The following is an 11936-nucleotide window of genomic DNA, read 5'->3' as shown; positions in this document are numbered from 1 at the left end:
AGATAAAATTATCTTCAAGGCGGGGATAACTTGTTGTTCTTCCGGTACACTTCGTCATCAGAAATGGCTTCTCTTGACAGGGTAAAAGTGTTAGTTTTAGGAGATTCTGGTAAGCTACGCTCTATTTGTATTTTACGAATGACAACAAATATATATGTACCTAGTTTTTATCATTGGTTTTCTTTTAATCCAGACTTAGTTTCGGTGGCGTGAAAACCATATCTTGATTAAGAGCCTATAAACTGTAACTGCAAATCTGTTTTGCAGCTATGAAATCCTGACGCATTAACAGAAAAAAAACAATGACACTTGTGGATGTTGCAAATGTAGATAAATGTAGTACTAGCCATATTACTATCTCGTATAAGTAAGCTCAACTCCACTGGCGCATCAGTAGGGAAACGAATCTGTTTGTATTCTTGAACAAAAAGGGAAGTGCAAATGCCAAGCAGCACTAAAAGACAAGCTCTCCCAGACTGTTGTTCTCAGGAATTGTTATATAAGCATACATTTCACATAAAATCGTTTCAGTGAACCTTTCTATATTTTCTTTTCATCATTTACAGGGGTAGGCAAATCTTCCTTAGTCCATTTAATATGTCAGAATCAGGTTTTTGGAAATCCATCTTGGACTGTTGGCTGCTCTGTGGATGTACGGGTAAGCACTGCAAACATGTCACATCATTAATGAAAGGAAATGATTCTGTTACCTTTGTCAGATGTAATTGGTTTGCCATTTATTTGGAAAATGCTGCACAACTTTAAACAAAAATCTATTTACCATGCATAGTCATTATTGTTATTCATCAGGATGCCATGGAATTTAATATAAAAACATGCACACATATTCACATGTAACTCCATGATACCAAATCATGACTAAGCAATAATTCTGAAAACTATTCCATCTGCTATAATGTGGGCTTTTGTAGTCGGACACACCTCATAATGACTGATTTATATTTTATTGACGAAAGTACCATCATATCACTTCATATCTACTCCAATTACAGGTTCAAGATTACAAAGAAGGAACACCTGAGGAGAAAACCTTCTACATTGAACTATGGGACATTGGAGGATCAGTGGGCAGTGCCAGCAGTATCAAAAGCACCAGAGCAGTTTTCTACAATTCAGTAAATGGTAAAATAAAACAAAGAGAACGATTTGTATCTAGGTCGACGCTCTCAAATCTTATTGAAGTGACTTTATTTTATATTTTTATATTTTGTAGGAATAATATTGGTACATGATTTAACAAATAAGAAATCTTCCCAAAATCTCTACCGCTGGTCAATGGAAGCTTTGAATAAGGATTCCTCCCCAACAGGCGTCATTGTCTCGAATGGGTTGGTTTTCATCAGCAAAATATTTTCTAAACCTTTATGCATGCAAAAAGCTACAACTCATGTGACCTGAACTACTTCTTTTTGTATGTTCATGCAAATGCAGTGACTATGACAGAGAACAGTTTGTTGAGAACGCAGTGCCTTTGCTGCTGATTGGAACAAAGTTTGACCAGATTCCAGAGAACAAACGCGGTGAAGTTCTCACTAGGACGGCCTTCCTTTCTGAAGATTTTAACGCAGAGGAGATCAATCTCGTAAGTTTCTTTTTTTGACTGAACTTTGAAAAGTGGATGTTATAAAAACTGCCTGTTTGTTAAACAAAGGTAATATTTCACGTTTGTTGGTTTATGATTCAGTTTACCGTAGAGTGTTGAGAAATGTTTCTCCACCCCACACATTTCTTTTTTTCTCTTTTGCCACATTTAAATGTTGTCAGATCATCAAACAAAATTTACAGTCAGACAAATATAACCTGAGTAAATTCAGTTTTACAAATTATTTTTCTTTATGAGGTGAAAAAATTGTATCCAAAACCAACCTAGCCTTTATATAGAAAAGCAATTGTACCCCTTGGTAAAGCAATAATTTACTGTGTTTAACAACACTTTTGGCTGCACAGTGGCGAAGTATGTAGCACCRTAGCCTTGCAGCAAGAAGGTTCTGGGTTCGATTCCCGACCCGGGGTCTTTCTGCATGGAGTTTGCATGTTCTCTCTGTGCATGCGTGGGTTCTCTCTGAGCTCAATTTCACTAGCCACTCCCAAGCTTAATTACTTGATTTCCACCTGTACAATCAAGAAGGAAAGAATAGCACAAGGCCCGACGCTGTTAGGCTGACTATRCTGTACTCCAGKTCCAGATCTAAAGTCAGACATGGGCTGGAATTTAGGAATTCTGCTTTCTAACAGAAAATCATAGGAGAKMATTTCCTCAGGTTGTTGACCTGAAAYTAACGCTGTATTAAAACAATACAATATTTAATTAAGGAACATAAAAACAATAGTATTAAAATTAGCCTAATCTGAATCATTAATTCTAAATCAGTCAATATCATGACCATCAAACAAATACAAAGGAACTCCAGCAGGGGGCGCTCCAAATCTCTCTTTGTCTTACTTACCAAAATCCCCTGCGTGTGGAAACAAACACAGTGGTTTACCACCTGAGAAAAAAGCTGAATATTATCATGTTTTCCCAGGACTGCACAAACCCAAGATACTTTGCTGCAGGCACGTCAAATGCTGTGAAGCTTAGCCGTTTCTTTGATAAGGTGAGGAACCTGAATAGTGTAATGCAATGTTTTATTAATTTTAGGACAGCCTGGTGGATCACAAATGTCACAAACGTCTCTGTTTTAAAGCTACTTGCAGTGTCTCTGTTTTGGTGGTCTCCAGACAAAGTGAAAGTGAAACCCAGTTAGACAAATATACATTTGAACTTTTTTAAAAGATGATGTTTAAATSAAAWATAATAAAGTTTTCTTTATTTGTCATGTTTAATAGTAATCAGAAAAATCTTATGACTTTTGGTAGGTAATAGAGAAGAGATATTTCACCAGAGATTCAAGTCAGGTGAGTTTTGTGTTTGCTTTTTATGGAAGTTAAGGAATAAAATCACCTGACACTAAAACATTTTAAAGAACTGAATGTGTCACYGTTTAAATAGAATATAGGTACAAATGCAGTCTAAAGTGTGAAATKAAATGACCAWCTCKGAACTTTACTTTCATTTCCTTGCAGATGACAGGCTTTACTGACAGAAAAAGGTTCAACTTCAAAAGTTTGCACTATGACTGAGTTCCATGAATGCAACAGCAGTGGTCTGTGGTTTTTCTCTGTGGGTTGACATGTTGGAGASCAGCCTTAGCAACATAAACAACCTCACCTCCACCTCTTTCTGCTATTTTATATTCCTTTGACCTAAATGTGAACTCAAAAAGAAATTTAACGCAAATTGGGAATAAATCTTTTACAGATAATATGCAAGATTGTTAGGGAGTATCTTTTTATTTTAAATGAACTACTTGATTTTTTTTTCTTATCATCTTGTCCACAAACAAAACACTTCTATCAGGTTTCGACACGTAGATTTGACTAAACTTTCCGTTAAATGAGGTTGATTCAGCCTTTCATCACATTTTTGATCCACTGCAGAAAGGAACGGACTTTAGTGAAGACATGTGGACGCTTTGGGTCATCACATTCTTTTTCTGCAGTAAAAGCAGCTATTCCTTGAACCYTGGTGTTGCAAATAAGAGGTCCCCCAGAATCTCCCTACAAGAGACGAGAAAAAGACTTGATTAGGTTTTCAAAGGAACCAGCTCTTCTTTTCCAATGAGATGTTTTGTTTTTCATATTTTCATTCATGGTATGTATTCCTTGATTACCTGACATATTCCTCCCGTCTTTTTGTTAAACTTGGTGCAGATCATATGTGTGGAATTGAAATACGTTTCCCAGACACGTTTGCACTCAAAGCTGAATTGGATGCTCTCTGTGGTCTCCATCAGAACWTCAGAAACGGGTTTGGTTGGTCCAGTTCTTCCCCAGCCAGCCACGTCACAAATTGTGTTGGCAGGAATGTCCTCGCTTTTTGTTGCTAAATCAATTGTCTTTACATTGTTGTTGACTTTGGCATTTTTTTCCAACTGTTGAGAGAATATATTGTGGAGAAGAAAAGCAGTCTAATTAGAATTGCTGTAAAATAAAAAAAAATGTTCTTTGTCATTTCTAAAAATGTTCCCTTTGGTCTCAAATATGTCTGAGCCTTTTTTTTAAGGTGGTTTGTATTAAAAAAAAATTGTGCAGCACAATTATGTGATTACAACGGATCTCAGAAGTGTACACACYGCCAGATTTAAGCATCAAAGGATTTGATCTTTTTTTTTTAACATTAGGAAACATTGTTCTCCTTTTATTTGACAGACGCATCTGTTGGAGGACAAAAAATTACAAAATAAAAATTGCACACTTTGTTGGACCACCTTTTATTTTCAATGTTGGCATTCASTCTTCTTTGATGCAAGTCTTTCAGCATCCTACATCTTGACTTTGCAATATTTTAACATTCTCTCTTGCWTAAGTTAAATGGTACATGGTCTGTAATTGTACAGTACTCTTTGGGGTCGCTTTACATTTCATTCAGTCTTTCACTCATTCACATACTGATGGTGGCAAGCCGCTATGTTGTAACCACGGCTGCTCTGGGGCAGTCGGGCATGAGCAAGGCTCCTCTGCACCGGCRCCACCAGGCCCTCTGACCACAAGCAGCAGGTAAAGCGGGTTAGGTGTCTTGCCCAAGGACAAAATGACTGAGACAAATGGAGCAGGGGTTTCAACCAGCAACCCCGGTCCGGTTACAGGTTAAGACTGTCTCCCTTCAAGATTTTATAGACTGCAAGKGCATTTCTTTTTTTCCACAGATCTTTTTTTTGTGTCAGATTTAGTTTTGGACTGTAAGAGTTAAGTTTTCTGAAGTGAAAGTTTTTTTTTGTTGTTGATTTTAACTTGCTTGGAGTGTCACTGATGTGGGRAAAAAAATCAACAGTTCAGATTTCTAGCAAACACCTAAAGGTTTTCTGCCAGGATTAAGTGGTATTTAGAACTTTGTAGAAATTGCTCCACATTGACAAACATGTCTAAGACRATTATATCGACAGTAAAATACGGGATGGCTGCATCATGTTGGTGTAGTTTGCCTCTGGATGAACTGGTTCATTTCACAAAATAAATTATCAGGAATAAACACAATGTTACTTGGAATTGTGTCTTTCTGCATAGTATTTGGCATAACTGCTAATTATAAATGAAGTACCTGAAATATTTGACAAGGCAACATTTTCAATGAGGACAAATTGTATAAATGCAGGTTACCTTAAGCAGCATAATGTCATACTCGTATTGGTTGGCTTTAAATTGCGGATGTACATGGTACTTCTTCACATTAATCCTTTGTTGGCTTCCCTCCTTCCTGCTGATGTTATGAGCCCCCAGGACGACCGTGATGTCTTGGTAACAGCTAGTAATGAAATAGACTTTAAACATAAATGCCTTAGAATTCATGTTTAATTTCCTTATTGGTTTATTATTAAAGTTAATCAGTCATTTTATGTTAATTTATTGTAATGTGCACATTTTTAACGTTGCCACACACACTCACTCTTTGCAGTGTGCTGCGGTTAGAACATAGTCCTTCCGAATAAGCATCCCACCACATACATGCTGTCCTTGAATCTGGAGTGACGCCATGTAGGGTCTGGAATGCGGTTCTGCAACTTGGCCACCTGTTATACCATATTCAGCTGCCCCTTTAAGAGTGAAATGTAAAAGTTCAGTCAAATTAAACCTCATATCAGGCAAACAATTTTCTTTTTCTGGCTACTTAAACACAAAATCCAAAATGGACATTTGAAAATTGGAAAAAAAAAAATCTGTAGCTTTAAAGCTCTCATTAAAAAAAAAAAAAAAAAAAAATCACTTACCACTGAAGTTGACGAGTAGAAGGACATAAATGACGCCAGTTGCGTGTAGCATGGTTGCAGTGAAAGGATGAAGAGCCTGGCTTGCAGAGCCCCCTCAACACCTTGTGTACTCAGCCTCAAAACTCACAAACGGAAACACAGACTGGTGGGGAGGTGTTAAAAGGTTCATGCATGAGTGAAACCTGTATCACACATACCTTTGCTGTTGCTTTCATGCAGCAGTGCTATTTTACAATCATATAAATGGTCAGGAAATGACTAAACCGAGTTTTTTTTCCTGCTGTGTATATTTTTGACTAATATGTAATTTAATTAAGAAGCATTTTTGTTCATTTTTTGGACCAATGCGTCTTATAGGTTACACTTTCTGCATTAAACAGTTCTGTGAATTAGGGCTTTTTTTCTAGTGGTTGACTTTAACATAGAACGATGTGCTTCAGCTGACTAACCTACTCAGCATAGAAACTGAAACCACAACTTTAAACCACCAACTTTCTATCTGTGGGGGCATTTTTTCTTGGTCAAAAAGGTTTTTTTTTTGTGGTAGCATTTGAATATAGGAGAAAACATTTAAATGTTTTCTCTTCAGTAAGAGGCAAATAGACCACRAAAAAATGTGAACTTATACAAATTAGTATAATACGTCCAAATAGTTAAACGTCAAGGCTGCATTTTAAAAACGTTCTCTTATTGAAGATTTGGTGGTTAAACTACCACAGCAAAATCACCTCGTCTTTTTAATATAAATACAAAAGGAAATGCAACCCAAGCCCAGATCATGTCATGCTACCTTGTTTACAGCGACACAATCTCTTCCTGTGTGAGACGGTTTACTTTCACTAAGTCTATAAGGCCTTACAGACTTTTAGGGCCTGCCAGTGCTTTTATCTGATTTTTGTTGACTTATGCTAATCAGTTAGAATGTGGTTTAGATGAGTTAACTTTAAAATCAAACTGAGTGATTCCATATGGTCATTGGACAGGATGCGGGTGGCTTTGCAAGTTCTGCTGGATTACATATTCCGCACCTCCATCAAACTTCTCWGCAGAGAAAAGAAACTTTGGACTCAATAAAAAAAGAGTGCAGCACAGGAGATGACATGGCTCCCCAAATAACCATAGACATATAAAGCTATTACCTTGGATTAGAAAGAAACCTGTYTTCTATGCCTCTCCACCCTTTTTCCAGTAAAAGTTGATCAAAATGTCAGGTCAGAGTCTGTACGCTACCGTTTGGTTTCAGACTGAAAGTATTCAGACCAGGAAGCAGAAATCTCCCAATTAAATTTGCATTATTGGTGGCAAAAAAATTATGTCYGACTTAGGTTTTTTTCTCATTARACCCTACCCCCCAAAAATTTCAGAATCAAGCTAAGTTTTAGCATTGTATTACCAAGCAGTTTTTCCTCTCACTAATTTAATTTATTTTGAATAATCAKGGAAAGATATTTATTCATTTACTTGCTGTTTTAGAATTTATGGGACCAATTGAGACTTTCTCTGAATGMTGAYTTATTCCCACTAGCCTGTCATTCTGGCTGCCGTGGCATCGTTGATGTGTTCTTGAATCTTTAGYTTTGGGTTAAACGTTTTTTCTTAGCGATTCTGTACATTTGAAATGCTTCCAGGTGTTTCATCAGGTGTGTTTCTTCATTGAGCAGCGTAGTTMATTCCTGCATCCTACTCATAAAGAGGTCACTGGTGGCTGCGGCAGCATGTAMGTATGAACATTGTTTTGTGTGAGGGAGTTTGTGGTTGGGTCTCAGCATCTGTAGCACTCAGCCATGGTACTCACAAACAACAACCCTGTGGTTACTCTTTTCTATAAGTGGATGAGTAAGAAACAAATGCTGAAACTTTCATTGAAGTGTAGAGCTCTTTCAAAGAATAAAGAAACTTACTWAGGAATGTGGCTTTATTGTAGATTCTAACAATATTGATCGTTTTTTTGTGAAACAAGAGTTTTCAAAAAGTGCAATGAAGGGTTGTYACAACTTTTTGTTTTATGTAAAATAAAATCAAGTGGGTACAACAYTGATCTTATTCCTGCATTGTCTTTTTGATCCAGGGAAGAAAGAAATTAACTTTAGTAAATACGTGTGGGAACTTTGGATTGTCACATTGGTCTGCAGCAGTAAAAGCAGTTATTCCCTGGAGCTTGTTTTTGCAGATCAGAGGTCCACCAGAATCACCCTGGAAAAAAGGCAAGACCTGAATGAAATTCTTCAGAAGTTCTAATACATTTTTGAAAAAGAAAAACAGATCACCATTTTGCTGTTTAAAATGTTTTTCTGCGTCTAAATGAACTGGATGTAATGCTTCGAGSCCATTTACCTGACATACTCCTCCCGTGTTCTTTTTGAACTTGGTGCAAATCATTTGCTGGGCAGTGAAATTCTCTCGCCAGAATTTATCACACTCAGTCTTGAATTGTGTCTTTTCTATCGCTTCTTTCAGAACAGTGGAAATGGGTTCATTTCTTCCAGTTTTGCCCCARCCAACAACTAGACAATCAAGGTTGGCGTTTATTTTCTTTTCTTTCTTTGGTAACTCAATGGGCTGGACGTTTTTATTCAGTTTGGCATCGTTTTCCAGCTGTGAAAGAAAGCACACGATACCTTTAAAACTTTACTTGTAATTTATAAAAGATTTACTAACATAGTGATAATTTCAACAAATACGTAAAAATCTTTTTGTAAAAGTTACATCACTGCAGCTTTAAATGACCAAACAATTTTACAGGTGCATTTTAATAAATAACAGTTATTTTAGTACCTCAATTCAGAAAGTMAAGTATTAGATGCATAATGCAGTGACCTATTTCAAACATTTATTTCTGTTCATTTTGATAATTGTGGCTCACAGTTTACATCTGGTGTAAATTTAAAAGTCACATTGTACAAAGTAGAATGCCGTATAACACATGCAATTTAAAAGGATGTAGTCGTATTATGGCTAATCACAGAGAAGACTAACTGCATGTGGCAGCAAGCAAAACCAACARGCAACCACAGCGTTAGTGGATTGTTAAACTAACCCCATTTAACAACGAGAGGGCATTTATAAAGTAAGGACTGCAGCTGGAGTSRGCGCTTCAAGTCCCAGCAGATAGACATGTTCATACATGGGTTACAGCTTATTGTGTTAAGCAATAAGTTATTGTGTATGAAGTCTAAAGAGGCACRGATTCCAAGCTGCTTAAGATCCAGGATGAAGTGTTCACAGTCAATGAGCCATTTCATCCGCTGGTGATGCTCCAGCGTTTTAGACCACTTCATCCTTTTCTTTATTACAAACTTTGTGGAGATGCTTATTTCATTTTCTAGCAACACATGAGAGCTGTTAATATTGTCAACAGTACGGCTGCCAGTTTTAATAATCAAGGTGTCMAAATTTGGAGTCTCCAGTAGCTGAAAGCATCAAAATTAGCTAAAATAGTCATATCTCTAYTTGTAATGGAGGTTCTATCATACTGTATAAGTTTMGCTTTTGAATCGAATTACTGTTCAAATTTATTTTGATGCATCTCCATTCACTCCGTAAGACATTCACTTTAACATTGAACTAGATAAACATAAAAAACAGTTTGTCCATCTTACCTTAAGCAACATAATGTCATTGTGAAAACCTCCGTTGTATTTTGGATGTTTGTAGGTYGTTGCCACTTTGATCCTTTGCTGACTTTCCTCCTTCTTACTGATATCMTGGGCTCCAAGTACCACTTGGATACTTGGAGTTCTRAAAAATGAGAAAACAGTTTCATTTYAAATTAAAACTTTAGTGAGTTGTTAAATAGAAGGAAATCCACTAAAAACTAGAGTATTTGTTTTATTTCCAATATTGCATGTACTTATATTATAATGACAGAAGTTTTTATATATTGAATAGAACATTGCACAATGTTCAATTGCACAATAGAACATTGTGCAATTGAACACGCAATTGCGCAATTGTCTGATTTAATTTTGGTCTAAAATTAAATCAGACCAAAATTCTCTTGTTTTAGCTTAGTAAGAATTATCAACAGTATCTCCATTTGCTATACCAGAAAATAGGGTAGATGTGAAAATGAGTGAGTCAAAGGGGCAGCCAGCAAACCTGAAAGAGTTCTGTGAGGACATAACTCAGTCCTCACAGACTCTATAAGTCTGTGAGGACTTATAGAGTCCTCACAGACTTCTTATGGAAGGATCTTCCATAAGAAGGAAGATCCTTCCTTCCACAAGATCCTTCCAGAATCTTATGGAAGGAAACTGAAAAGGTTTGACAAAAATCATGTAGTTTAAAAGACAATTATGCCCGATACTGACTAAATTGTAGGTGCATTTCTGAATTCAAAGAAAGTTACAAAAAAATATTGCTTTTTTGGCATTAGGAAATAGAAATAATTTTAGTTCTAGGAACAAAAGCAAGAGAAATTTGTTCTAATTTAACTTCAGAGCGTAAGAAAAATGATGATTAACATAAACTTTGAACTTAGGGATGCAGTTAAACATACGTACACATWGCAGTGTGCCGCAGTAAGAACAAAGTCCTTTCGAATAAGAATGCCGCCGCACTTGTGGCCTGTTCCGTACTGCAGTGAAGCCATGTAGGGCCTGGAGTGCGGCTTTGAAATGCGACCTCCGAAGATGCCGCTTTCAGAAGCCTCTGTGTWGAAGATTTGTCAAATGAATATCAAAAAAGACTTTTAAAAAACTTTTAAAAATGTCATTGTATTTAAAGTAAGACTTACCAGTGAGAATGACCAGCATGAAGATGCAGACGAAGCGACCTGTGTRTATCATGTTTGCTTAGATGGAAGGGACAGAGCATCTGCTTTGCTGACTCCCCTCACACCTTTATAGAGTCAACCCCCAAACTGTTGCATGCTGAAACTTTGTAGGCAGGTGTCAGAGATGTTCGTGCAAAGAAAGTGAACAATCTGCAACTGCACAATCTGAGCTGTCGCATGTCAGTGAGTGACTTTTTTTTCTATTTGTCCTTCAACCTAAACMGGAATTATKTTGCTGCTACATTTGAAGTTCAAGTTTCATTATATATAAGCAGCCTATTTAAGATCATGTCGAATCATTAATCTGCAGCATAACCCAAGATTTTTTTGAAACAGGGATCATAAACTGATTTTCGGGCATCGTCGTTCACTAGAGCAGAATTCCTGGTTCTAGTACGTATGTTAAGTCGTCCAGGTTTTGAAGCATCAGAACAGGCTCAGACCATCATTACCTCCACTATTTACGTACCATAAGTTATTAATGATCAGCACAAATAACTTCACTTAGTGCTTCAACAAACAGAGAATAAAAACACACAAGAAAAAATGTAATGAAAAGAGGTATAACTAACAAGTATGTTTTTTATTGTAAATTCTGAAAATACAGGCAATTGAAACCTATACTTGTTATCCTTTCTACAATTAATTAACAATGCACCTGTTGGGTTATAAGAACAAAGTACAGACGTGTTCAGCATAATGATTTAGACTGCATCATTTTCTTGATCCACRGTAGAAAGTAATTAATGTTGGTGAAGACATGAGGATACTGTGTATTGTCACATTGACCGTCAGCGGAGAAAGCAGTTATGCCTTGCAGCTTGTTTTTGCAAATTAGAGGTCCACCAGAATCACCCTAGGAAAAGGAGAAGGGAGGAAGAAAGTAGTTTTATAAAAACTCTAAGATGTTCATAAAATGAATCTRGCATAAGATTTCACTTGTGTGAGTTTCTGTATTTGTGGCATTATTTCATTACCTGGCATATTCCTCCATCCTTCTTGTTAAATGTGGTGCAAATCATTTGCTCTGATATGAAATRYTCTCCCCAAMTATTCTTACACTCAGTGATGGGCCAAGTCTTTTCTGTCCCTTCTTTCAGGACMTTTGACTCAGGCTCACTGGATCCAGTTTTTCCCCAGCCAGCAACAAGACAACTGAGTTTAGCAGAGATGCTTTTGGCTTTCTTGGGCAGGTCCAGTGGCTTCACATACTTATTCTTTGTGGCATTATTTTGTAACTGTAAAAGAAAATGGTGAATATTGTTAACTCAGGTTTTAATATGATGCAAAAAATAATAATAAAACAAAAACAGTCAAGGGACAGTCCAATAGGA

At 36.7% G+C, this 11936-nt stretch overlaps 4 protein-coding genes across 4 annotated transcripts; 1 reads left to right on the top strand and 3 right to left on the bottom strand.

The window, feature by feature from the left end:
- The first annotated feature begins 6 nt into the window (after positions 1-6).
- rabl3 (RAB, member of RAS oncogene family-like 3) lies at positions 7-3397 on the top strand. Its single transcript, XM_008402985.2, has 8 exons — positions 7-109; positions 567-658; positions 1014-1143; positions 1235-1349; positions 1453-1603; positions 2547-2618; positions 2881-2919; positions 3088-3397. Exons 1-8 carry the CDS (start codon positions 64-66, stop codon positions 3142-3144), a joined length of 702 nt encoding a protein of 233 aa, XP_008401207.1. The 5' UTR covers positions 7-63; the 3' UTR covers positions 3145-3397.
- On the bottom strand, positions 3394-5757 carry LOC103460710 (granzyme B-like). The gene is made up of 4 exons (XM_017303676.1): positions 5507-5757; positions 5221-5365; positions 3735-3995; positions 3394-3621 (listed from the first exon to the last, which is right to left on the bottom strand). Exons 1-4 carry the CDS (start codon positions 5695-5697, stop codon positions 3469-3471), a joined length of 750 nt encoding a protein of 249 aa, XP_017159165.1. The 5' UTR covers positions 5698-5757; the 3' UTR covers positions 3394-3468.
- A 1968-nt stretch (positions 5758-7725) lies between these two features.
- LOC103460719 (granzyme B-like) lies at positions 7726-11107 on the bottom strand. Its single transcript, XM_008403007.2, has 5 exons — positions 10564-11107; positions 10331-10478; positions 9428-9566; positions 8163-8423; positions 7726-8021 (listed from the first exon to the last, which is right to left on the bottom strand). The coding sequence occupies exons 1-5, from the start codon at positions 10613-10615 to the stop codon at positions 7869-7871; spliced, it is 753 nt and encodes a 250-aa protein (XP_008401229.1). The 5' UTR covers positions 10616-11107; the 3' UTR covers positions 7726-7868.
- Positions 11108-11164: 57 nt separating this feature from the next.
- On the bottom strand, positions 11165-11870 carry LOC103461739 (neutrophil elastase-like; the record flags this gene model as incomplete). The annotated part of the gene is made up of 2 exons (XM_017303677.1): positions 11165-11458; positions 11580-11870. Coding segments are annotated over 2 exons (456 nt in total), but the record flags the coding sequence as incomplete, so codon positions are not given.
- Positions 11871-11936: the final 66 nt, after the last annotated feature.

This window comes from Poecilia reticulata, linkage group LG2 (assembly GCF_000633615.1).
Source record: "Poecilia reticulata strain Guanapo linkage group LG2, Guppy_female_1.0+MT, whole genome shotgun sequence".
NCBI lineage: Eukaryota > Metazoa > Chordata > Actinopteri > Cyprinodontiformes > Poeciliidae > Poecilia > Poecilia reticulata.
The sequence above is the reverse complement of the archived record's forward strand: the minus strand, read 5'-3'. Positions and strand labels throughout refer to the sequence as shown.